We start from the raw sequence: 27,063 nt of genomic DNA on the forward strand, positions 1-27,063 counted from the left end.
ATGTTGCTGTGATGTGCAAGGAATGTTCTCAGGATATAAGATATTAATGTTCTATACATGTTTTATGGGAACGTTGCAAGAACATTCATTAGTCCATTTCTCTGTGGTTTAGGAAAATATTCCATCAACGTCCTACCTAACATACACGGAACATGGTTGCCATGTTCTGAGAATATAAGATATTAATGTTCTACACACGTTTCAGGGGAACGTTGCAAGAACATTCATGTTCAGTTTTCTGAGGGTTAGGGCATTCCTGCAAGAACAATCCTGTGTCCAGTTGTCTGTGGGTTAGAAGAATATTCCAACAATGTCCAACCAAACATACACAGAACATGTTTGCCATGTTCTCAGAATGTAAGATATTGTGTTCTAGATGCGTTTCATGGGAACGTTGCAAGAACATTTCTGTGTATCAATTGTCGGGATGTCGCCTGATGGTCCCAAAGAAATATTCTCAACAAAAAAAATGTTTAATTACACATCACGCCTTGTTACTGTTCAAGCCCTGATTGGTGAACCACTGATCCATTCACAGCTCTTTTTGTCTGTTGGCAAGGTTGGGAATATCAAATCAAATTGTATTAGTCACATGCGCCGAATACAACAGGTGTAGACCTTACAGTGAAATGCTTACTTACGAGCCCCTAACCAACAATGCAATTTAAAAAAACACGAATAAGAAATAAAAGTAACAAGTAATTAAAGAGCAGCAGTAAAATAACAATAGCGAGACGATATACGGGGGGTACCGGTACAGAGTCAATGTGGCACCTGTTAGTTAAGGTAATATGTAGATGTAGGTAGGGTTATTAAAGTGACTATGCATAGATGACAACAACAGAGAGTAGCAGCGGTGTAAAAGGGGGGGGGGGGGCAATGCAAATAGTCTGGGTGGCCATTTGATTAGATGTTCAGGAGTCTTATAGCTTGGGGATAGAAGCTGTTTAGAAGCCTTCCCTGTGGCTCAGTTGGTAGAGCATGGTGTTTGCAACGCCAGGGTTGTGGGTTAGATTCCCACGGGGGGCCAGTACAAACAAAAAACAAAACAAAAACATTAAACGAATTCATGAAGTGAAATGTATGCATTCACTACTGTAAGTCGCTCTGGATAAGTGTCTGCTAAATGACTAAAATGTAAATGTAAGCCTCTTGGACTTAGACTTGATGCTCATCTACTGCTTGCCGTGCGGTAGCAGACAGAACAGTCTATGATTAGGGTGGTTAGAGTCTTTAACAATTTTTATGGTTCCTCTGACACCGCCTGGTATAGAGGTCCTGGATGGTAGGAAGCTTGGTAGGAAGCTTGGCCCCAATGATGTACTGGGCCGTACGCAATACCCTCTGTAGTGTCTTGCGGTCGGAGGCTGAGCAGTTGCCATACAGGCAGTGATGCAACCAGTCAGGATGCTCTCGATGGTGCAGCTGTAGAACCTTTTGAGGATCTGAGGACCCATGCCAAATCTTTTCAGTCTCCTGGGGGGGAATAGGTTTTGTTGTGCCCTCTTCACGACTGTCTTGGTGTGCTTGGACCATGTTAGTTTGTTGGTGATGTGGACACCAAGGAACTTGAAGCTCTCAACCTGCTCCACTGCAGCCCCGTCAATGGGCGTGCTCGGTCCTCCTTTTCCTGTAGTCCACAATCATCTCCTTTGTCTCGATCACGTTGAGGGAGATGTTGTTGTCCAGGCACCACTTGGCCAGGTCTCTGACTTCCTCTCTATAGGCTGTCTCGTCGTTGTCGGTGATCAGGCCTACCACTGTTGTGTCATCGGCAAACTTAATTATGGTGTTGGAGTCATGCCTGGCCGTGCAGTCATGATTGAACAGGGAGTACAGGAGGGGACTGAGCACCCGCCCCTGAGGGGCCCCTGTGTTGAGGATCAGCATGGCGGATGTGTTTTTACCTACCCTTACCACCTGGGGGCGGCCAGTCAGGAAGTCCAGGATCCAGTTGCAGAGGGAGGTGTTTAGTCCCAGGATCCTTAGCTTAGTGATGAGCTTTGAGGGTACTATGGTGTTGAACGCTGAGCTGTAGTCATTGAATAGCATTCTCACATATGTGTTTCTTTTATCCAGGTGTGAAAGGGCAGTGTGCAGTGCAATAGAGATTGCATCATCTGTGGATCTGTTAGGGCGGTATGCAAATTTCAGACTCGGACAGGGAGAGGTTGAAAATATCAGTGAAGACACTTGCCAGTTGGTCAGCGCATGCTCGCAGTACACGTCCTGGTAATCCGTCTGGCCCTGCGGCCTTGTGAATGTTGACTCGTTTAAAGATCTTACTCACATCGGCTGCGGAGAGCGTGATCACACAGTCTTCCGGGACAGCTGGTGCTCTCATGCATGTTTCAGTGTTATTTGCCTCGAAGCGAGCATAGAAGTAGTTTAGCTCGTCTAGTAGGCTCATGTCACTGGGCAGCTCTCGGGCTGGGCTTCCATTTGTAGTCTGTAATGGTTTGCAAGCCCTGCCACATCCGACGAGAGTCAGAGCCGGTGTAGTACGATTCGATCTTAGTCCTGTATTGATGCTTTGCCTGTTTGATGGTTTGTCGGTGGGCATAGCGGGATTTCTTATAAGCTTCTGGGTTAGAATCCCACTCCTTGAAAGCGGCAGCTCTAGCCTTTAGCTCAGTGCAGATGTTGCCTGTAATCCATGGCTTCTGATTGGGGTATGCATGTACGGTCACTGTGGGGACGACGTCATCGATGCATTATTGATGAGGCCAATGACTGATGTGGTGTACTCTTCAATGCCATCGAAGGAATCCCTGAACATATTCCAGTCTGTGCTAGCAAAACAGTCCTGTAGCTTAGCATCTGCTTCATCTGACCACTTTTTATTGATCTAGTCACTGGTGATTCCTGCTTTTGCCAAATGGAGGGCGAGGGAGAGCTTTGTATGTGTCTCTGTGTGTGGAGTAAAGGTGGTCTAGAGTTTTTGCCCCTCTGGTTGCACATTTAATATGCTGGTAGAAATGAGGTAAAATGGATACCTCTGGATGAGCATTTTCCTGTTTGCTTATGGCCGTATACAGCTGATTGAGTGTGGTCTTCGTGCCAGCATCGGTTTGTGGTGGTAAATAGACAGCTACAAAGAATATAGATGAAAACTCTCTTGGTAAATAGTGTGGTCTACAGCTTATCATGAGATACTCTACCTCAGGCGAGCAAAACCTTGAGACTTCCTTAGATATCGTGCACCAGCATATCGTGCACCACAAGAATACATAGTCCGCCGCCCCTTGTCTTACCAGACGCCGCTGTTCTATCCTGCCGATACAGCGTATATCCAGCCAGCTGTATGTTGATAATGTCGTCGTTCAGCCACGACTCCGTGAAGCATAAATATTACAGTTTTGAATGTCCCGTTGGTAGTTTAATCTTCCGTAGGTCATCAATTTTATTTTCCAAAGATTGCACGTTTGCTAGCAGAATGAAAGGAAGTGGGGGTTTATTCAATCACCTACAAATTCTCAGAAGGCAGCCCGCCCTCTGGCCCCTTTTTCTCTTTTTCTCACGCAAATGACGGAGATCTGGGCCTGTTCCCGGGAAAGCAGTTTATCATTCATGTCAGGCTCGTTGGACTCGTTAAAGGAAAAAAAGATTCTGCCAGTCCGTGGTGAGTAATCGCATTTCTGATGTCCAGAAACTATTTTCGGTCGTAAGAGACGGTAGCAGCAACATGATGTACAAAATAAGTTACAAATAACGCAAAGAAACAAACAAAAAAACACAATTAATTAGGAATACGTCAAACATCAGCCTTGTTCTCTGGCGCCATCTTGAGATACTCACACAGTGGTTTTAACATCGTGTTTTCAACTTACATATTTGACACACTGTGACATACTGTACATGATTACATTGTGCATGTTAATTTATGCATCCATTATTATTCAACATGTCCTTACCTGGGATTTGAACTCACAACCTCTTGGTTCATGGCATTCAGATCTTCCTGCTACGTCACCATGTCTGTTTCAGTTATCAGTTAAATTGACTGTTCTTTCACCATTGATTTGATTTACGTATTTAAACAATATAAGGGTTTTCTGTATAGCTGGTGATGGTGGGGCATATTAACCTGTTAATTGTACTCCTGAATCCCTATGATCAATAGAAGTTTTTCTTGAGTGTACTTTTAACAGAGCTGAGATTAACTTCAAAGTGAATTCACCCAATTGCTTTCACCTATCAATTTGTTTCAGATCTACACAAGTGCCTAGGGAGGAGGGGTTAAGGTTTTTTCTGGGCAGGGCCTAGCTATACTGGCCCAATAAGCACAACACCCTAATCACTGTCCCAATAATGGATATCCGTAGGGACAGTATAGTTAGGCCCTGTCTAGAAGAAACCCTAACCCCTTCTCCCTAGGTCTTTGAGTAAAGCTGAAACAACTTGATAGGTGTAAGTAATAGGATGAATGCATTTTGATGTAAATGTGCTAAAAGTACACTCAAAATGTTTTATTGATCATAGTGATTCAGGATTATAAGGTGAAACAGGTTAATATGCCCCACAATTAGACGAATACACAGAAAGCCCTTAAATTCATGAAATAAGTCAATCAAATCAACGATGAGAGAATAGTCCGATTAACTGATCCCTGACACGGACATGGTGGAATAGCAGGAAGATCAGAGCTCTAAAACATTAATATTGTATATATATTATGAGAACATGGCAACCATGTTCTGTGTATGTTTGGTGATACATTGATGTAATATTCTCAGAACCCTCAGAAAACTGGACACATGAATGTTCTTGCAACGTCCCATAAAACGCGTCTAGAACTTCAGTGTTGTATATTCTGAGAACATTGTAAATAAGAACGTTGTAAATAAGTTCTGTTTGACATTATGGGTTCTCCTAACTTTAACACAAAAACATGCTTTAAAAGGTTCTCAGAAGGTTTTTGCTAAAATAGATAGAATGTTCCACTAAATAACAGAAAAGTGGACACTCAAACATTAGGTGAACATTATGGGTAACATTACAAAAACATTTATTTCCCTAGAATTGATAGCTAGGCTTCACTCAAAGTACATTTAGTATGGCCACAGCTGTTCCTTATGATCCAGACTGGTGGTTCTCAGGTGTTCTGATTAAAACAGGGAAGTGGAAGGAGATTCAGACAAAAACACAGCTGCCAATATGAAGGACTAGAATGATGTTTTCACTCAGCCTTTATCCAACCAGTCTGTCTGTGCTCTAGTATAAAGCGTCTAAAAGCAACTGTGTGTCTGTCTCCAGAAGTTGCACACAGCTTCTTCCCCTAGACTTCGAGCCATGCTAGATTAATATTAAATGAACATTGGCGTGCCACAACGGACATCGTAAAAAGCTGTGCCATTACCGCAGGGTAATTAGATTTAATACAGAGCACATTTACACAGTGCAGTTTATCCTATTAAGCAGTGATATGTGCATACCCTCTGCCTTCTGACCTGTTCATCTGCTAGCAGCCCTCATCTCCACCCACCTGCCGTTTAACACACACACCCCAGCTGGGCCTTGTTATTACAGACCTCCACTCTGTTCTGCCAAGAGACAGACCTACTGGGCTGTACTGGCCTACTGGTGTCACCTCCACAGCGAAACACAGTACCCCCACACAGGCCTTTGGCGAGGCTGCTGTTACTGATAGACATAGGCACGAGCTCGCAAACACACTTGTGTGCACATTGCCACAAATAATGTATGTGCAACAACTCGCACGCTAGGCCCTATCCTCTGTGATGTGTTTCCAGGTGATGTGATTCTTATTGGAGCAGTGCTGTAATCTAATGATGTGACTGCTGCAGGGAAAGATAATGACTGATGATCCATGTGGACCAGCTCTTATGATAAACATGTCATAAACAATATGAGCTGTATTCTCAGGGTAGAACAGTGTATTTCATAAGAAATGGAGTATAAAATAGCATATCAACATTTCATGCTGATGTAGACCTATGTACAAAAAAAAGCCTTAAAAATCATGAAATGCTAGCTGTGATATTGTACACTTGTCAGTGTAGGCTATTGCAGAGCTTGGTAGCCCTTTACACTTGTACCTGTATATAAGCTGAAAATGGCAGACTTGGGCTCTAACAAGCGCCTAAATTGGAACATAGTGGCTGTACAGTAACATGCTATGAATGACGTCAGAGTTCTGGGTCTACGCTTCACAGTGCTGTATGGGTTTTGACTGACAGCCATTCTGAACTTGAGCACCGCGTGCGACAAGAAGTTGCCCCCATCCCTCCCACTAATTGGGCAACTTTTGCAAATGTTTTATTGTCTGAGTGAGAGAAATGCTGAAAATTGATGATGACTGGATGTATTTTGAAAGATGAGATGTTCAGGACTATAATAAATACAATCAAATGTGCACTTCTCCAAATCTCACACATCTCCAAATCATAAAATTCCTGTCATATACTGTGTCAACGTTTATGATCACTAGGTTTGATGTACAGTTACAAGATGACATGTCGTCATGGGTTGTTCTGAACAGAATGAGCGTATCTTTGTTTATTGTGAAGAAAAGCAGCACACATGCCTGAATCCACTCATAACTCCTTTCTATGCGCACCAACATTTTCATGTTTTCTGAATTGCCTTGTGAAAGCTTAACACTGTAAGATCTTATTTTTTAACTTAGCTAGTCATCTTGGCAATATAACAAGCCTTCAAATCATGCCCACCTGACCCAGATTACGAGTTATAATGGCCCATTTTTGGATTCCGAAAACAACAGTAATTGTGTGATGGCGAGGATACAGGGTTGTGTTCCAAACGAAACAGCTACAAGTGTGCTTGCTCTAGTTCCTCAACGGCACAGATAGGAGAGCTGAAAAAAGTACCTTGTAGTTGAAGTTTCTGAGTCATAAAAGTGCATTGAAATTGGTTGAGAGAATGCCAAGAGTGTGCAAAGCTATCATCAAGGCAAAGGGTAGCTACTTCATCATCAAGGCAAAGGGTGGCTAATCTAAAATCTAAAATATATTTTTACTTGTTTAACTATTTTTTGGTTACTACATGATTCCATATGTGTTATTTCATAGTTTTGATGTCTTCACTATGATTCTACAATGTAGAAAATATTCAAAATAAAGGAAAACCCTTGAATGAGTAGGTGTGTCCAAACGTTTGACTGGTACTGTATCTTCTGTAAGAAACATTTCAATTTGGCCCTATCCATATAGGCCAATTGTTAAGGTTTGTGGCTGGGAGACTGGATGGGACTTTGTTTTTGTGTGACCTTTTTTATTTCTGCCTGCCCTTGGGGAATGAAAACCCTTGGAAACGTGGTCCACACATTTGACGGGCTGAACGTAGCACTAACTCATTTGACCCACTTTCTAGGCCTACCTTGGCTGCTCCTCTCTCTTCAAGTCAGTGTTACAGCTTGATGTTTGCCTGGGATGTCCTCCGGTACATTTATAATTACCCGTAAAGAGAAAGAAATGGATGATAGAAAATTTCACTCTAAATGAATCATGTTTTTGGTGTATAAATGTTACCACTACAAAGTGCACATGTCTTGGTAGTAAGATTGCTATTTCTATATTAAGTAATGGTAAGAACTTACCTTTGATTCCTCGTTATTGATTAGGTGAAATGTTTGTTCCTTCAGCAGTGCTCCTTTTTCCTTCTGCGTTCGAGAGCGCCAATTATCCTATGGTTTGGGTAAAGGCACCAGCATACTAGGTTCGGTTTGCTCCTAGCAGAACTCGGCTACGCGAAGTGAATGTCTGTGCCTTGCATACTACCTTAAAAGAAATTCACTTGAAAAACTAGAAAAAAAGCGGCAATATTACTGTTTGTCCCACTTGAGACCCTGTAGCAACAATATAGCCAGTACACGTCCTCAAAATAGTCTGAAGTAATCTAAGATAAATTAAGAAATCTGTCATTAATTTACACATTTTTGTGAGGATGTCTTAGTCATGCAACTTTCCATCTAACTAAGATGTTTGGTACCGTAGTTCTCAAGTGAAAAAATGTGCAAGAAAACTATTTGTCTCTCGTTGAATGACAAAAACACTTAATTGAAGAATCCCTCCATAGATCCCACTCTTACTAGGAGTAGTACTGTTGACCAATCACTGACAAAGTGGCCTAGACCAAAACGAACAAAAACGTCATCATTCAATATGAGCAAACTGTTTCATATAGGAAGCATGCGACAGGCTTAACGCATGCGCAATGGTTGCTAAATCCCAAATGGTAGAAAAATGTGTACCCTAGTTTATTTCTGCTTAATGCAGGATTCTCCAATAGTAATTGTAATGTGTATATATTTATGGTATTTGAGAATGTGTAACCTGAATATGTTTATTGAGGTTAATGTCTTTATTTCTTAGCATTCATTATGAACCCTCACTCTGGACCCATTCAATCCTCTGGGCTCCCTCATCTCTGACACCTCCACCACTAAGATCGCCACATCAGAAAATGGCATTACTTTTCAAACACTCCATTGGTTAATATCTCTAGTGATCAGAGATTTGTACAATATCAATGGCACCTGGACAGCACTGTGGTCGAAAGCAAATAGGTCATGTTGCTCATCAATTATGACTATAGCCACTTTGTTCTTCATAGCATGCCCATGTAGCGATCACCATGGGACCGCTCTTGTGTTGTCATACACACCTACACTTCCTGCTGTGTGCCCTTGATAAACATCTAGTATAGGAATCACCAGTTGGGAAGGTTGTCATTACTGCTGCTGCTCAGTGGTCACTCACTACATGTCTTCCTAATTGACTCCAAATACAGTGCATTCGGAAAGTATTCAGACCCCTTGACTTTTTCCACATTTTGTTAAAGCCTTATTCTAAAATGGATTCAATCGTATTTTTTCCCCTCATCAATCTACACGCAATACTCCATAAGGACAAAGCAAAAACACGTTTTTCGCCATTTTTGAAAATGTATTAAAAAACGTAAATATCACATTTACATAACGTAAATTCCGGATTATAAGTCGCAACTTTTTTCTCACGCTTTGAACCTCGCGGCTTAAACAATGACGTGGCTAATATATGGATTTTTCCCGCTTTCAATTTTTTTTCTTCCAAAAAACATTCTGTGACGTGCTCAGTTTTTGGCCGGCATGAAGCTTTCATTAGACCAATGAAATTGCCGAACGGGATAAGGTCAAACAACTTTTTTGTTTACTTTTTAGATTAAATCGAGCGCTCTCAAACTTCCCATCATTCTGATTACGGTAGTCATTTTGTCACCCTCATCATGGCAAAGACACAGAGAAATGCATATGATGCAGCTTTCAAGTTGAAGGCGATTGATCTGGCTGTTGGAAAAGGAAATAGAGCTGCTGCACGGGAGCTTGGTCTTAATGAGTTGATGATAAGACGTTGGAAACAGCAGCGTGAGGAATTGACTCAGTGCAAAAAGACAACTAAAGCTTACTGCTAATTTTTTATTTTTTGTTACAAGCTGTGTTTCGTTAAAGCCTATTTATTTTTGTTACAAGCCGTGTTTCGTTAAAGCCTATTTATTTTTGTTACAAGCCGTGTTTCGTTAAAGCCTGTGTAAAGTTCATTTGTTTCAATGTACCGGTAGGCACCTGCGGCTTATAGACATGTGCGGCTTATTTATGTTCAAAATAATATATATATTTTTTTATTCAGTGGGTGCGCTTAATAGTCAGGAAATTATGGTAAGTATTCAGACCCTTTACTCAGCACCTTTGGCAGTGATTTCAGCCTCGAGTCTTGGGTATGGCGCTACAAGCTTGGCACACCTGTTTTTGGGGAGTTTCTCCCATTCTTCTCTGCTGATCCTTTCAAGCTCTGTCAGGTTGGATGGGGAGTGTCAGTGCACAGCTAGTTTCAGGTCTCTCCAGAGATGTTCAATCGGGTTCATGTCCGGGCTCTGGCTGGGCCACTCAAGGACATTCAGAGATTTGTCCCGAAGCCACTCATGCTTTGTCTTGGCTGTGAGCTTAGGGTCGTTGTCCTGTTGGAAGGTGAACCTTCACTCCAGTCCTGAGCGCTCTGGAGCAGGTTTTCATCAAGGATCTCTCTGTACTTTGCTCCGTTCATCTTTCCCTCAATCCTATCTAGTCTCCCAGTCCCTGCCGCTGAAAAACATCCCCACAGCATGATGCTGCCACCAACATGCTTCACCATAGGGATGGTGCCAGGTTTCCTGCAGATGTGACGCTTGGCATTCAGGCCAAAGAGTTCAATCTTGGTTTCATCAGACCAGAGAATCTTGTTTCTCATAGTAAAAATAAAGAAAAACCTTGGAATGAATAGATGTTTCCAAACTTTTGACTGGTACTGTAGACAGGTGTGTGCCTTTCCAAATCATGTCCAATCAACTAAATTTACCATTGGTGGACTCCAGTGAAAACAGGATGCATCTGACCTCAATTTTAAGTCTCATAGCAATTTTTTTTATTTCATCCATTTTAGAATAAGGCTGTAACGTAACAAAATCTTGAAAAAGTCAAGGGGTCTGAATACCTTACGAATGCACTGTCCATAGCCATCCTCTTCATGTCTTGGCGTTGGCCCTCAGATGTCGCTTGCTAACAACTCAAGTTTCTTTAATGCCAAACAAAACCGTTGACAGGATCTACCGTTTCGACATGTAATTCAATGTACATGAGTCCCTTGAGTGAAATCAGTAGCTCTCAATTTGCTCTTGCTGTTGGGAAATCAGTCAAAGCAAGCATACATAAGTGGTAAATGATATAGCTTGGCGAGGAACGGCCGTATTTAGACAACTTACACAGACTAACCATGTACAACATCTTTTCAAGGAAGTGTACAAAAGTTGAATCCAAGAACGTGACAACTGTTACAAGAATACAAGCTTTCCACCAGACAAGGACACAGATGCTTTATTGTTTCTTTTTGGGCTCAGGGGAAGAAGACCTATCTACAACTATAAAATCAAATGAAACTACAGTTTGTTGTGGATTGCATCTGGCCTGTATAGGACATATGGGTACAGAGATGTCACCTGGCAGCTGGTACCAGGGACTTTAACAACTGCATTTAAAAATAGGCTTTCTGTCTGACATTCTACCATAAAACACTAGGATTCATGACTTAATATGTGTGAATAATTTGATCCTTGGATCAATATCAAATCCTCTGCAAGCTAGCTAGACCATGGAAAGTGGCTGGATGTGCATGCACCACCATACACAGACAGGCTTAGCAGCATTGCTTCTACATCGTTTACGAGTTTAAGTGGTCAATGAAATTAGAATGTCTCGGTCTGGGACATGGGACATAAAGTATTTATTGTTTTTCATTTGGGTTTTGGCCATTGTTGAGACTTGACTGTGTGTGAACTGTTGGCGCGCACATGTGCGTGTGTGTGTGTGTGTGTGTGCGTGCATGTGTGTGTCAATCTCCAGCATGCCATTTCAGTAACATTTCCCCGGGCTGGACCTACAGAGACAGACTCTTATTATTTCATGATGTATGGAATGTTCCTGTACAGTGAACCCACTCCCAGAGACAGATGGACTGGAGGCGTGGGTAGTGGTGTGTGCTGGACTGGGTAGAGGGATTGGGTTGCCTCATGATTGGATGTAGCCTACACACATACATACCCAGTCTGTCATCTGTGGGTGTTTTCATAGTGAAAACAATATGTCATTTTGTATTATCAGTATCTCATGATTGTGTGTAAATGTGTCTACATGCATATGTGTGTAGTGTACAAAACATTAGGAACACCTTCCTAATATTGATTTGCGTACCCTTTTGCCCTCAGAATAGCCTCAATTCGTCGGGGGATGAACTCTACAAGGTGCCGAAAGCATTCCACAGGGATGCTGGCCCATGTTGACTCCAATGCTTCCCACAGTTGTGTCAAGTTGGCTGGATGTCCATTGGGTGGTGGACCATTCTTGATGCACACAAACCGGTTGTTGACACAAACCGGTGCACCTGGTACCTACTACCATACCCTGTTCAAAGGCACTTCTATCTTTTGTCTTGCCCATTCACCCTCTGAATGGCACACCTACACAATCCATGTCTCAATTGTCTCAAGGCTTAAAAATCCTTCTTTAATCTGTCTCCTCACCTTCATCTACTCCAAGGATGGGCAACTTTGAAGGGGGTAGGGCCCACAAAAAAACAGAAGTCATCATGAGGGGCCTCAGTGGCCCAGGGCCACTAGACTATTTACCAATGTAGTAAATTAGCCGCTAGACTAATTTACCAATCTAAAAAAAATTAAGCTGACATGGGTTAATTGAGTGATTGCTGATGCACGACCAAATTTCAAAATTGCACCTTGTGTATTCTATTATTCTAACTCTCAACTGTAAGTTGAGACCAAAACTTTTTTTATTGGGGCCAAGGGCCGCATGCTAGCTGCCCATTCCTGATTTACACTGATTGAAGTGAATTTAACAAGTGACATCAATAAGGGATCATAGCCTTCACCTGGTTTCTGTTTTGTACACTCAGTGTACAGTACATTGTGCTTTTTGTGTAGTGAGAGTGTATTAGACTGAATTAATAGTGTGTTGTTGTTGTGGTATTTGTTTGTAATAACAGTGTATGTCTCTCCTCAGGAGTGGATTTACACCCACGGGCAGCAGATCCGCCAGCAGCAGCACTGCCTCTCTCTCTCCACTACCTTCCCTGCCTCCCAGGTCCTGCTCATGCCCTGCAACATCAGCGACGGGAAACAAGTAAGAGCCCAGAGGGTGCCGTCCTCTCCTGAACACCCAGCATGCCACATCATGCTGGCCCGCCACTGCCACCGCAGCCCCCTGCCGTAAACGAGCAAAGACACTTCTGAAAGCCATAAATCAACTTTCACTTAGGCTTTCACACAGTGTAGAGGCCCCAGCAGAGTGTACCTTAGAGCTCTGAGTTCTGGCTGTATCACCAGGCTGCTGCTGCACCCTAAGACAGAGGCAAGGTCCTCAGTCTATTTCGGCTTATCTAACAGTACGCTAGCGATGCTGTTTACATGGTTTGAGGCTGTCTGAAAGGTCATACATGCATTATGACATTCATGGTAAACAATAAGGAAAACAAAACAAGAAACAGAGGAGTTGGTTTGTGCAGAATGTCTGCAGATACTGTTTATGAGTTGGAGGGTGTTTTGAGCAGCATGCATGACTGTAAAGTGTGTTAACATTGTTGTTTGGGTCGAGACTGCAGGGACAGATGAATCATGAATATGTGGCGATAATGATTAGTGTCTGGGATCGTGAGAGGGAATTAGATGATACATAGAATGCTTAAAACATTATACACAGCTCTGTCAGAGTCAAGTGAGTGTTGCATAGATAGATAAGGCAGTGCTACATTCTAGAGCTCTATATCTGCAGGTAGATTTTATACCGAACAAAAATATAAACGTATCATGCAACAATTTCAGTTCATATAAGGAAATCAGTCAATTGAAATAAATTCATTAGGCCCTAATCTATGGATTTCACATGACTGGGCAGGGGTGCAGCCATGGGTGGGACTGGGAGAACACAGACCCACACACTTGGGAGCTAGGCTTACTGACTGGGAAGCCAGGCCCAGCCAATTAGAATGAGTTTTTCTCCACAAATGGGCTTTATTACAGACAGAAATACTCCTCAGACCTTTGATCCTGCAGGTGAATAAGCCGGATGTGGAGGTCCTGGGATGGCATGGTTACACGTGGTCTGCAGTTGTGAGGCCGGTAGGACGTACTGCCAAATTCTCTAAAACGACGTTGGAGGTGGCTTATGGTAGAGAAATTAACATTCAGTTGGACATTCCTGCAGTCAGTATGCCAATTCCCACAAAACTTGAGACATCTGTTGCATTGTGTTGTGTGACAAAACCGCAAATGTTAGAGTGTACTTTTGTTGTCCCCAGCATAAAGTGAACCTGTGTAATGGTCATGCTGTTAAATCAGCTTCTTGATATTCCACACCTGTCAGGTGGACGGATAATCTTGGCAAAGGAGAAATGCTCACTAACAGGCATATAAACAAATTTGTGCACAAAATTGGACAGAAATAAGCTTTTTGTGCATATGGAAAATTTCTGGGATCTTTTATTTCAGCTCATGAAACATGGGACCAACACTTTACATGTTGTTTCTATTTTTGTTCAGTATATTAACAGTGCTCTGTTAACAGTAGCCCCAGCCGCTATCAGAAGTTGCTCAGGTATAAACTACTTCCTCCTGCTAAGAAGGCTCCCAGAGCAGCATGTTCCACCCCTGGCACACAAGACGGAAACTGTGCAATGAAGATAGATAATTACAACCGTGCTCATGTGTTCCCTCAGGCCACTGCAGGCTACAGCAGAGAGGCTCTCAGCATCCCACGAATGTGCTTTACTATCAATTGTGCTTCAACAGCCAGTAACAAGAACAATGACTTCAAGGCACCACAGGCACTGAATACTAATTGATTTAGTTTGAATTATTTTCTTTTTTAATTAAAAAGTGTAGTCTCCCTTTGCTTCATAAAAAAAGGAAAAAATGTGTCATGGCAATTTGAGTCTTTGCTGCTTTGATCAGGGGTACAATGGAACAGCGCTTGTTTCTGTTCACTGAGTCTAAATACAGTGGAACAAAGACAGCTGTATCTCTGTGTCACATATTCAATGTATTGTTTTCTACCACTGAGGAGGGATACATGATCCTGATATGCCCCACTAGTCTTGGCAACAGACTTTGCCTGTCAGCTATCTAACCAGTGATGGATCCGTGAGACAATGACAAATTCCTTGCATGTTTGTTAATATCCTGTAGTTTTGTTTATATGCTAATTAGTTCAACGGTATCAGCAATTCTGAGTAAAGAGTAGCCTAATTCCCTGCTCTGAACGATTATTGTGACGGCAGAAATTAAGTAAAGAGGGACATCTAGTGGTGAATAGTGGGAAGTAGCAACGATAGATAATGGCATCCCATACTGTAACAGTGCCCTGCACATGACATGCAATAAAGATCATTAGCTAAATAAGAAGTCGACATTACGGGGTTAATATTGGACAATAGTTGCCCAAACTCCTTTTCTTTACAGTATTTATTTGAACCAATGGAGTTCAGAAACAATTAATGGACAATAACAGTTTCATTACATTAGAATGCCTGTCTCTGTGTACAGTATAGTTATTGATCTTTGTATGACCTGTTGTGTTCCAGCGATGGCAGAAGTCAGGCACCCACCTGGAGCACCTGGTCTCCCACTTCTGCCTGGACAGTGAAATGGCCCTGGAAGGCATCGAGAGCAGCAAGATGCTGGTGATCAGCCCCTGTGAACTGACAGCCTACACCCAGAGATGGGAGATGCCCTTCTCATGATCCACCCACAACACAAGCCTTCCTGTAGAGGAGGACTACCCTACGGGCACTCACGACCTACTGCAGTGCTTACTATAGCCAAGAGCTTTTAGAAAGAGATAGAGATGGACACCAGCGTGAAGGGTATTTTCGGTCATTGAGATTAGTCTTTATAAGATGGCATGGACTTGGACTGACGTCAGCACATTCAATTGTTCAACACGACACTCAGCAGCAGTGGTGGAAAAAGTACTAAATTGTCATACTTGAGTAAAAGTAAAGATACATTAATAGAAAATGACTCAAATAAAAGTGAAAGTCACCCAGTAAAATACTACTTGAGTAAAAGTCTAAAAGTATTAGGTTTTAAATGTGCGTAAGTATCAAAAGTAAATGTAATTGCTAAAATATGCTTAAGTATCAAAAGTAAAAGTATAAATAATTGCACATTCCTTATATTAAGCAAACCAGATGGCACTGTTTAAAAAATATATATATATTTAAGGATAGCCAGGGTCACACTCGAACACTTAGACATCATTTACAAATGAAGCATTTGTGTTTAGTGAGTTCGTCAGATCAGAGGCAGGAGGGATGTTCTCTTGACAATTTTCCTGTCCTGCTAAGCATTCGAAATGTAACAAGTACTTTTGGCTGTGAGGGAAAATGTATGGAGTAAAAAAGGACATTATTTTCTTTAGGAATGTAGTGAAGTCAAAGTAAAAGTTGTCAAAAATATAAATAATAAAATAAAGTACAGATACCCCAAAAAGTAGTACTTTAAAGTATTTTTACTTAAGTACTTTACACCACTGCTCAGCAGGGCTGAAGTCGTGTATTCTGGGCTAATATACTGTAGATGGAAATACAGGGGACACACTTTTTCATTGCTGTTGTCATTGAAACACATGTGGTCTGTCACTCACAACTATTTTTCTAACTTCTGCTTCAAATGTAGAAATCCTGTCTTCGTAATGGCATTTCAATGGTGATCTAATATGGGATGGTTTGCCGCTATGGTGGAATTTGTGACAGCAAATTGAATGCACATGTCAAATGACAATATTTTTATATCCTAATTAAGGATTTGTGAAAAACATTTAATGATTCGCAATTCTTTTTCATTGAAATGGAGATGATCTTTACACAAAATGTCTATGATCCTGAAAACACACACACACAGACACACATACTGTAATAGCCACTGTTGCGATGTCAAATCTGGAAATAAAAGAAATACAGAACACTTTTGTTATTATTTTTGTGTTCGTCAGTGATACATGTAAACTATGTAAGGTTATTACTAACATTTTATAATGGAGAAGGTGGAATGGCCCCTTCCCTGATGAATTACAGTTTCAGTATAATTAGTATAAATGTTCTTCAATTATTCAACTACTTAAATATTGTATGATGCTACTGGTACCAGCACAGCACTGGCAGCTCGGTCGGCATTACCAGCATCTTCCAGTGCGGTGCAGCGACACATCAGCCCATTGAGGAATAGACCACAATGTTCCGCATATCAATGGATTTACAAAGACAGACGAACGTCAAGAGGTGTTGACCGCAACACGGCTTAAAGGGAAGGATTTCAGAATAAATAGCCTAATAGCCTCTCACTCAAAGGAAAATGCCTGGCTAACTTCTACGGGTAAACGATCATTCGCAGGTATGTTATGTCACGCTATCAGATATACCGGCCGGTGTAATGTTAGCAATAGCTAACTAGTGCCCTGTTATTTGGGTAAGACATTTTTTAAATAAACTAGTCTTTGTCGAGCGCATTTTGCTAATCAATTACGATTATTTGCTCTGAAATCTGTCCAATAATACAATCGTATAGTCTACTGAATTCTTTACAATTTGAAAGTGACATTTATAGAGTTTTCGATGTCCTCCGTTATGACATTTTTGTCTGCATCGTATTGGAACATAATGGTAGATGTAGTTTCTTCCAGTACATTTTATTACGTTGGATTGGAGATTCATGATGGAAAACACTACATATCCCATGACAATGAACGGAGCGCTTTGTTATTGCGTCATGTTTACATACGTCATAATTTGAGGACTCGAAAATGGCCTACTGAAATTCGCTGAAGGACTAGATTCCGGTTTGTTTTTGGCAGAAACACTTGTTCGCTGTGTTGCAGAATACACTGTGATGTTTGCAGATAATATTCATGTCTCGACATCAAAACCTAAATCATGTCTATCCAAACGTTGACCGAAAGTAAGTTGTAACGCTCATTTCAGACAACTAAACAGCTAGCTATTGTGATTATGCTAACTAGCTACCTAGCTTAGCCAGCTAATATGGTTGGTGGTCATAATCACCAACACAGGTAGTTCGTTCGCCTATGCAAATCGTTGTGCTATTGAATGACAGGATATGCTTTTATAAAGAAAACGCATCCCCCCAGCTATGGTTTGCTGCTTGCTTGATCTGAGTGCATATCATTTCTCTCCCGCAGTCAACCCATGTTTTCTCGACACCTGACCGCGTTTGGCTCTCACTGGTTGCCCCCAACTCAGGCCCCATTGGGCGGCTGGAGGAACGTACAATTCCCCAGTTATCCATGTCGGCCGGGTGTGCCCCCTTCACCTCAACTCTCCCACCCCACCAGGCACCTCTCAGGGGCCTTCCAACCTCAAGATACCCACAACACCAACTGGACAAGACTACAGTCCAAACAACACCTCCCACCAGGGTTCCCTTTTCACGGTTTTCCTCATCGACACTTCCACCTTGGACTGATGGAGCGCTCAGACAAGGAGCCTCCATACAAGCGGAGGAGGAGTTCAGAGGAGAGGGCTCCAGGGGATAGGTCCAAGGGCTCCCCCAAACGAGAGTATGCACCAAGACAGGCTCGCAGTGCCACAACCAGCCCCAACTACTGGTTCAAAGACGGGAAACCACCACCACCACCTCCTGGGACAAGTCCACCAAGACAGGCATTGGGTAATACTTTGGTTTCAAAAACTGCCGCTTTTCTTGAAAACACCGTTATTCTTTGATCTGGAATGAACCTGAGGTGGATTAGGTTTAGTCCAATATGGGCCCTGTCAAGCAGTGTCATTAACTTTCTAACCATTATTGTTTTGATTGTGCCTTTCCAGAGCTAAAGAGACAATGGGAGGACTTTTCACACTGCTATAAGTCCAGACCACAGTCTGGTGGTGGGAGGCAAGAACCACCCTTTGAGTTCTCTGTGATGTCGTATAACATCCTCTCCCAGGACCTACTACATGACAATAACTACCTGTACAAACACTGTAGCTCCTCCATCCTCAACTGGAATCACAGGCTCTCCAACATCCTGAAAGAGCTCAAAGAGCACAACGCAGATGTAAGTGAATGGCTTATGAATCATTACTGATGGTACAAGAAAGTATCTCCCACCATTTACATGATCTATTAGCTTGTGATCGATTCAGATTTACCAACATTGATTATCATCACAAGGAACAGAGAACACAACATAGTGGCCCTGTTTTGACTAGTTTAAGTCCCTATCCCTTAGAGCAAGTCAAAGTAGTGATGACACTGATTGTTTTAATGTTAGATGTGTACTGTGGAATGAAGTCAAACTTTGTCTCTATAGATAATGTGTCTGCAGGAGGTTCAAGAGGACCACTATGAAAAACAGATCAAACCCTCTCTAGAAGCATTAGGTAATGCCCCCTGTTAGTCCCTTGCTGTTTTGTGCTCGGTGTTGCCCTTATTGTTTTGTTTACTAAGCCTATTCTTTTGAGCTGTAGCTCTGCCTATTGAAATTGGAAAGCCTGTCAAAATAATACAAAGGAAACTGCAAGTGATATTGCCTTTGGAGGTTACATATAATATGACCACTAGAGGGAGCCACAGGCATAGGTAATTAATATTTTCTCAAACCACTTGGTTTTCCTGAAGAAAATGAAGTAGCACGAGCGCTTCAGGTATTCCAAAACATATTTCCTCTTTCAATAATAAAAAAATATAGAAAATGTAGAAGACTTCAATCACAGTTTGAGTAGTGTGTCCTATTTTCTTTGATGTAATGATTTATTTCCCATTTCTTTCCCCAGGTTACCAGTGTGAGTACAAGAGGAGGACAGGCAGGAAGCCTGACGGCTGTGCCGTGGTCTATAAGAAGGACCGCTTCTCCCTGCTGTCCAGTCACCCAGTGGAGTACTTCCGCCGGGGCATCCCCCTGCTAGACCGGGATAACGTGGGCCTGGTGCTGTTACTGCGCCCCACGGGATCCTCCAGGCCGGAGGACTGCGTTTGTGTGGCCAATACACACCTCCTGTACAACCCCCGGCGCGGGGACATTAAGCTGGCCCAGTTGGCCATGCTGCTGGCAGAGATCAGTACAGTGTCCCGCCTCCCTGACGGCAGCTCCTGTCCCATCGTCCTCTGTGGGGACTTTAACTCTGTGCCCTGGTCTCCCCTGTACAGCTTTGTTAGGGAGAGCAGGCTGGAGTATGACGGTATTCCCATAGGCAAGGTGAGGGCCATCATCTACACACCCAGCCTCTTTCTGTCACTTTCTTCAGTGAGATAATAAGCTCTGTGGCTGAAACTGATTACTGCAGAGGGAACATAATGTTCAGAGAGAGCTGCTATGAAATGTGAGCTGCTATGAAATGTTCCTTGGGCTCTTCTCTGTAAGTCATCATGCTCTAGTATTTCTCATTCATTTTCAACCTGGGTTGAATGCCCGTTCGGTGCGATTTTTATGCTTACCACCAAATAACCGCATTAGTGTACAGCAAGTTGATTTACTGCGCTAGACAAAACGGTGTGAACCCATCTTGAAACAACAGTGTGTGTGCAGGTGTCAGGGCAGGAGGAGAATCCCAGAGGCCAGCGGATCCTGACCGTGCCCATTTGGCCCCTTAGCCTGGGTGTCACCCAGCAGTGCCAGTATGCGACTGCCCCTACAGGTGACCTATCACAGTCCATCCACCACACTGGCTCAGTGAAGAGCCTCAACACTGAGGAAATGCACCTTTCTCTCTTCTGATCTGTATATGACGTTAATATTCTTCTTTCCTCCCAGATGTTGACAGGGGAATCACCAACCTGTCTGTGCAGGACTTTGCAGCACAGCCTATGGCAGCTATGAACAGGTCAGTTAGCTCCGGTTGGATTTCAGGGTTAAATAATAATTTAGTTGAGACAGTTTGATCTCTCCAGTCTCTGCTGTTTTATAGTCAGTTAGTTCTTCATTCTGTCACGTCACTGTAAGAGATCTGATCCTGTCAGAGGTGCTACACCAGGAGGAGTTCCTCTGACTAACAGAATTCAATTGAAATGCTTTTCAAACAGTTGAGTCTCTGCTGCTCAACAGCACTGTAATCTGTTTTGACTGGCGTCTGCACATCTGACAGCCGAGGCTGATTTTTCCACCTGTCTCCCCGTCTCTCCCCCCTTCTCTCTCTCTCTCTCTCTCTCCCCCCATCTCTCGCTTTCATTTGCATGCCTTGGAGAATGGAGGAGACAGCAGTTAGCTACATCATTCCCCTACAATGTTAATTTGAAGCAAGTGGAACTGCTCATAGGGAGAAGTGACAAGTCTATCTCTGGATGATTTGTTGTTTGTCCAGTGTAGTCTGAACTTCAAGCAGCAACTGTCTGTCTTAATTAGCAGTTGAAGTGAAGCCAGTGCCCTGTGTGACAGTGTCTCTCCCCCTCCCCATGTCCAGACCCAGTATAGAGCACGGTCTGAGGCTGACGTCAGCTTACTCCCACTACCTGACAGAGGACAGCAGGCCTGAGATCACCACCTGTCACTCCCGGACAGCCATCACTGTGGACTACATCTTCTACTCTGCAGGAACCGGGGACATTTCCACTCAGCCAGGTACACACACACACACACACACACACACACAGTATACCACATGACATCACACACTATATACAACACATAGGATTTGTTGATTGATTGTTACACGGATCTTGGAGCAGGGTGGCATCTGATAATCAATATTGTTTATAATAAGATTGGTCCTGCAATGTGACTTCTGTAGATGCTGCAGTGCAGTGGGCTGTGGAGTGAGACTTCCAGGCTGCATTATGGAACTATGGCTACATTTTCCCTGATCAAGATCGCATCTGGAAAAACTCAGGGCCTTAAAGGGATACTTGGGGATTTTGGCAAAGAGGCCCTTTATCTACTTCCCCATAGTCAGATGAACTAGTGGATACCATTTTTATGTCTCCAGTATGAAGGAAGTTAGTTAGCATTAGCTTACAAAACTAACTAGTGTTAGCACAATGACTGGAAGTCTTTGGGTATCTGCTATCATGCTAAGTATCCCTTTATCTATGTCTGTTGTCTTCCTCCCAGAGGGTCGATTGCCAAGACAAGGGCTGCAGCTGCTGGCCAGACTGGCCCTGGTGGGACAGACAGACCTGGAGGCCGTCAACGGGCTGCCCAATGAGCACAACTCCTCCGACCACCTGCCCATACTGGCCTGCTTCCGCCTCTGCCCCTGAGACTGGATGTTAGGGTTCAGGGGTTAGCGCCTTGGACAGAACTGGGGGTCAAAGACCTGGAGAGACCCATAAATCCATCCATACCGCTCACCAGCAGCCAAACACCAATTGTACACAAGCTCACTATGGCTTTTGTCTCTCATGATCTCATATCCCCAGGACATGTTAGAAAGGTACTGACACTGGTAGATGTTGAACTTTCATTTCAAAGACATTATTGATGAATTTGGAGCTTTGCAGTGGCCTGACTCTAGTGTGTAGATCTAAGCAACTGCATCAAGATGTTTACACATTTTAACTTTTTAGTGTTATTTTTACATTGGTTGAAGATATGAAAATAGACATTTTTAGATTTAAAGAATTTTTTATAAATGTTGATAAATTCATTTCAAACAGTGCTGCTGATAAGGAAAAATACTGAAATATATAAAAAAAAGATATCTTAATTATGTCATACACATACAGTACTATTGGGTTTGATAATTAGCACCAATGAATGCAAAGTACTTACCAAGGAAGTATTAATATATACGAAGAGAAGGGAGAAACTACCCTCCTTGCAGTTGGCGGGACCCCCATAGAAGAGGTTTTATAGACTAGGCTGTTAAGTGTACTGTTAGACAACAGTCTCTTTGTCATCACACATTTCACAGCTCTGCAACAAAATCATCGGCACCTGTAATCTCAGAAGGATTGCAAAATATATGCCAGAGCAAATTCTCAAATAAATCTCACAAGCTATCATCGGGCTCCCGAGTGGAGCAGCAGTCTAAGGCACTGCATCTCAGTGCTAGAGGCGTCACTACAGACCCTGGTTCGATTCCTGTATCACAACTGGCCGTGATTGGGAGTACCATAGGGCGGCGCACAAATGGCCCAGTGTTGTTAGGGTTTGGCCCGGGGTAGGCCGTCATTGTAAATAAGAATTTGTTCTTAACTGACTTGCCTGGTTAAATAAAAAAAATCATCCATTGTCAAATGAACTACTGCTCTGAATGTCTGGAGTAATGTAAGAGCCTTTTTCATGAAATTCACCACTCTGGTAGACCAATCACTATATAAATGGATATGGTCAAAGACGTAAACACATGGAGCAGAACCAAGACCACCAAAACCCAAATTAGAGCAGGGCAAAATTGCTTTTAGTTTCAGAGCAGTGAAGTCCTGGAACTCTTTGGCAGAAAGTAAAAAAAAAAACTTGCCAAATAGTTGTTTTAAGAGATTAATTCATAAAATATCTTGAACAACGAGTCGGTCTAAGGTTATTGTAATACTGTATGCTATGTTGTATTTCAATTCATATATGCACACGGGCTGGGGGGGTGTAACTCGTAATAGGAATGTGGATCTTTGTGCTTTTACTTTGCTTTTGTTTTTCACATTTTTTACATTTCTTAAGGACTCTTGGAAGACTAGCCCTTGGGCTAAAGGAGATTCAAATCAAATAATGTTAATATTGAAAATTATGGCTATGTCCGTCACAGCTATTGTACCGCATGTAATGCAATAATAGACCTGCAATTAAAGACACACTGTACCTGTTCAGCTCTCTGTAATAATGTCACATTACATTGAATGAGTTCCAGGGATTGTATGAACAGTACCTCTCAGAGATTAAGGCACACTGGTGGACAGAGAATCAATCAATCAAATGTATTTATGAAGCCCTTTTTACATCACCCGATGTCACAAAGTGCTGTACAGAAACCCAGCCTAAAACCCCAAACGGCAAGCGATGCAGGTGTAAAAGCACGGCGAGATGATCAGATTAAATATATCTCACTTGGGGCCTCATTTATCAACCGTGTGTCAATTTCATTCTCAATTCTGGGGTACATGGAGATTCAGGGATTTGCAACATTTACGCATGTCTTTGATAAATCACAGCCCTATTTTATTTGTGCAGTCGTGAACGATACAACCTCGCCCGGACAACGCACACCATTCATCTTTTATGCTAAGAAAAACGCCCTAATTTGCTGTATGATTTGGAGATGTAATTGGGCCTTAATAGTTCTTAATAGAAAGCACAATGGCAAATTTGATCACATTTCTGTAGAGGTGTGGCTCAAACACCTCCCATTTCCCTCAAACGAACAATAAGCCTATTTGCTTGCAATACAGTTGATCTACCTTCTAGAAGTTGTGTACACACATGGTTTGAGATTTGCTTAGAGATAGGCACACTTTTTTGTGCGCACACACCGTTGATAAATGAGGCCCCTGGAGAGGAATGAAGGTGAACCCAGGGTGCAGAATCTTGGGAGTGTGAACAGCTCATAAGAACAGCCATCTCTGCCTTTAGATGAGGAACCATTGGAGTCAGTCCCTGACAGACAACTTCTCTCAGCATGTATTCGTGTTTTTAATATCTCTAAGACCACACTGCAGAATCCTCAAGTCTGTTCCCAATATTGCACATCAATCTTTTTCTTTAGACCAAAACTAAGTCAGTTTAAGGACATTGAATTTGGAATTCCTTATAGGCATAGAAGCAGCTCTCTGATGTCTGTATTATTTTGGTTGCCTTATATAATGGCAACATTAGTGCTATAAACTGCCATTCTCAAGCACACAACCCCCTGCTGTGAAGACCATTGAATTAGATGCAGTGAATATCAAGTGGTTAGTCTTGTTTCACTAATTGGCCCTGCTTCTTTTTTGACATTGCTCACATTCTAGATAAAATATGATAGTCTGAAGCCAAATTGAATTAGCCTACGATGCCTTGCCAGTGACATGCCAACGGTTGTAAAAAAGATGAGCCCCTTCATACACACGTCCCATTCAAATACATTCTCTGGACTTGATTTATTGCATCTTCTTTGACTCATTTTAAATTTGAATCTCTAAAATGATGCTGTTCTTGACTTTTGTCTTTTTTTTGTGTGCCAAAAGACTTAATTTCATTTGGTTCCTCACCACCTACTCCTGGCTGACATGTCTGGCTGATTGTGTGAATGAAAGCCATTGGGACTCAAGTCTCTGGTCTTAAAGTTAAGTGATGTTCTGCTGACATCTGCAAAGTCTCTGCTGCTGCTGCTGCTTTGTGGGATTTCTGGGATGAGAGCGTTTAAAGGCTTATCATTTGATGGTTGGTGAGATCCAGCCTCATTGGGGATGACTCTTCCTCCTAGACATGGGATGAATCCCAATACTTTGAAGATGCTTCCTTTCCTTAGCTCTTGTCCTAATCCTAATTTCCTGTTAGTTATTGCCTATTGTGTAATTTAGATCAGCTGGAATGAGGGATAGTAAACAAGGTGAGAACGTATTGAACTCTACCACGGTTTATTTTCTGAGTTTAGAGGGAGGCATTCCCTGAGCTGCTTGAGAGATGAGAAATGAGGGGTTGATTTTATACACTGAACAAAAATATAAACGCAACATGTAAAGTGTTGCTCCCATGTTTCATGAGCTGAAATAAAAGATCCCAGAAATGTTCCATTCGCACAAAAAGCTTACTTTGTGCACAAATGAGTTTACATCCCTGTTAGTGAGCATTTCTCCTTCGCCAACATAATCCATCCACCTGACAGGTGTGGCATATCAAGAAGCTGATTAAACAGCATGATCATTACACAGGTGCACCTTGTGCTGAAGACAATTAAAAGGCCACTAAAAGTTTTGTCACACAACACAATGCCACAGATGTCTCAAGTTATGAGGGAGCCTGCAATTGGCATGCTGACTGCAGGAATGTCTACCAGAGCTATTGCCAGATAATTGAATATTAATTTCTCTACCATAAACTGCCTCCAATGCCGTTTTAGAGAATTTGGCAGTACGTCCAACCGTCCTCACAACCGCAGACCACATGTATGGCATCATGTGAACAGTGACCCATGGTGGCGGTGGGGTTATTGTATGGGCAGGAATACGCTACATACAACAAACACAATTGCATTTTATTGATGGCAATTTGAATGCATGGAAATACCGTGAGGAGATCCAGAGGCCCATTGAGGCCCATTTTTTGTAAGATATCTTTGACCAACAGTTGCATATTTGTATTCCCAGTCATGTGAAATCCATAGATTAGGGCCTAATGAATTTATTTCAATTGACTGATTTCCTCATATGAACTGTAACCCAGTAATATGTTTGAAATTGTTGCATGTTGTGTTTATATTTTTGTTCAGTATAAATCTGCTCTCTGTGTCGTTGCATGTCACAGCTGCTGTAAAACAGATTCATAGAGACATGGAATCCTGTTCCGGACTATATACAGAGCGATATCAGTACAGCACTATCCCAAAGAACTAGTAAGACCATAGCCTACTGGGGAATGTTATGACATTTTGTAATTTATATTTACTCCGATGGGGTCAAATCTACCTGGTCTAGTTGTGTGATATACTCAAATCTGGAATGATTTGATTGAATACCATATGTGTACATCCATTATGCCTGTGCCCCATGAAGAAATGTATTTCACATTATTTCATGACCTATTATCTTTTCTACCTGTTTAGTAAGAAATTACAGCAAAGACAGAATAAAAACATAAATCATTTTTTATTACAACACATGGTAGAGTTGATAAAAACCGTTGTCAACGGATCAGTGTAACAGTAGGAGTTGGGAGGACGTTATCTTCCACCAGCGGTCAAAATACAAAAATCACATACATGGAGAAAACCAGGGACGGATTCTATAGAATAGTGGTTCTGTAAGAAATGCTACCATTTGTTCTGCTATTGATCTACCATCAATACTTTTCCTTTTCAGCCAATGGGACAAATAGATCAGCCCTTTCCAGAAAGATATGAGAATAATACCAGCCAACTGGTAGCACCAGTGGCATTAGTATAAAAGAGAACACTCAACACCCAGAGTTCTAGTTACGTACATTCCCATTTACGAGAAGAGGCCAAGACAGCACTCCTCATGAAATGCACGTTAATACAGGAAAAGCAGCCTCATCTAAAAAGCTGAATTACAGTGACGCAAAGGTTGAGTTCCACAGTCCACATCATGCTTTGAAAACAGCTAAATATTCAGTAACGCCTAGTCCCAACAACACATCAATGCCTTTCAAGTTATGAACCACTAAATGCAGTAGGTGGGGGTATATTATAGTGGTGGTAGCTGGTTTAGGTTACTCATATTTGCAGTTATTCAGATAACTTGATTCTTTCTTTTTTTTAAAAACACACCATTTGGTAAATACAAAATGGATGAAAAAATCTAGTCGTCATGAGGAGTGGCACTGTTTTTCTTTAACCGTTATCCCATTGGATGGTACTTAATTTTTCAAGCCTATTCAGTGGTCAACAGCACAAACATAGCAAG

At 42.2% G+C, this 27,063-nt stretch overlaps 2 protein-coding genes across 4 annotated transcripts in view; both read left to right on the forward strand.

Moving 5' to 3' along the window:
• galnt14 (UDP-N-acetyl-alpha-D-galactosamine:polypeptide N-acetylgalactosaminyltransferase 14 (GalNAc-T14)) overlaps positions 1-15,605 on the forward strand; it is a 115,941-nt gene extending 100,336 nt beyond the window's left edge. Inside the window, exons 14-15 of the mRNA XM_029733656.1 lie at positions 12,566-12,685; positions 15,141-15,605. Coding sequence (XP_029589516.1) covers positions 12,566-12,685; positions 15,141-15,299 — 279 coding nt within the window. The 3' untranslated portion in view covers positions 15,300-15,605. The remainder of the gene's footprint in view (positions 1-12,565; positions 12,686-15,140) is intronic.
• Positions 15,606-16,755: 1,150 nt separating this feature from the next.
• angel2 (angel homolog 2 (Drosophila)) lies at positions 16,756-23,313 on the forward strand. Of its 3 annotated transcripts, none has more exons than XM_029733658.1 (9): positions 16,756-16,950; positions 17,756-18,243; positions 18,402-18,631; positions 18,887-18,956; positions 19,350-19,771; positions 20,102-20,210; positions 20,327-20,396; positions 20,973-21,130; positions 21,620-23,313. In XM_029733658.1, the coding sequence occupies exons 2-9, from the start codon at positions 17,763-17,765 to the stop codon at positions 21,766-21,768; spliced, it is 1,689 nt and encodes a 562-aa protein (XP_029589518.1). In that variant the 5' UTR covers positions 16,756-16,950; positions 17,756-17,762; the 3' UTR covers positions 21,769-23,313. The 3 variants fall into 3 exon arrangements, with proteins under 3 accessions (XP_029589518.1, XP_029589517.1, XP_029589519.1); XM_029733657.1 differs by lacking the exon at positions 16,756-16,950 and adding an exon at positions 17,354-17,514; XM_029733659.1 differs by lacking the exon at positions 16,756-16,950 and adding an exon at positions 17,354-17,514 and having other exon boundaries at positions 21,300-21,712.
• Positions 23,314-27,063: the final 3,750 nt, after the last annotated feature.

Source organism: Salmo trutta, chromosome 35 (assembly GCF_901001165.1).
Source record: "Salmo trutta chromosome 35, fSalTru1.1, whole genome shotgun sequence".
Taxonomy (NCBI): domain Eukaryota; kingdom Metazoa; phylum Chordata; class Actinopteri; order Salmoniformes; family Salmonidae; genus Salmo; species Salmo trutta.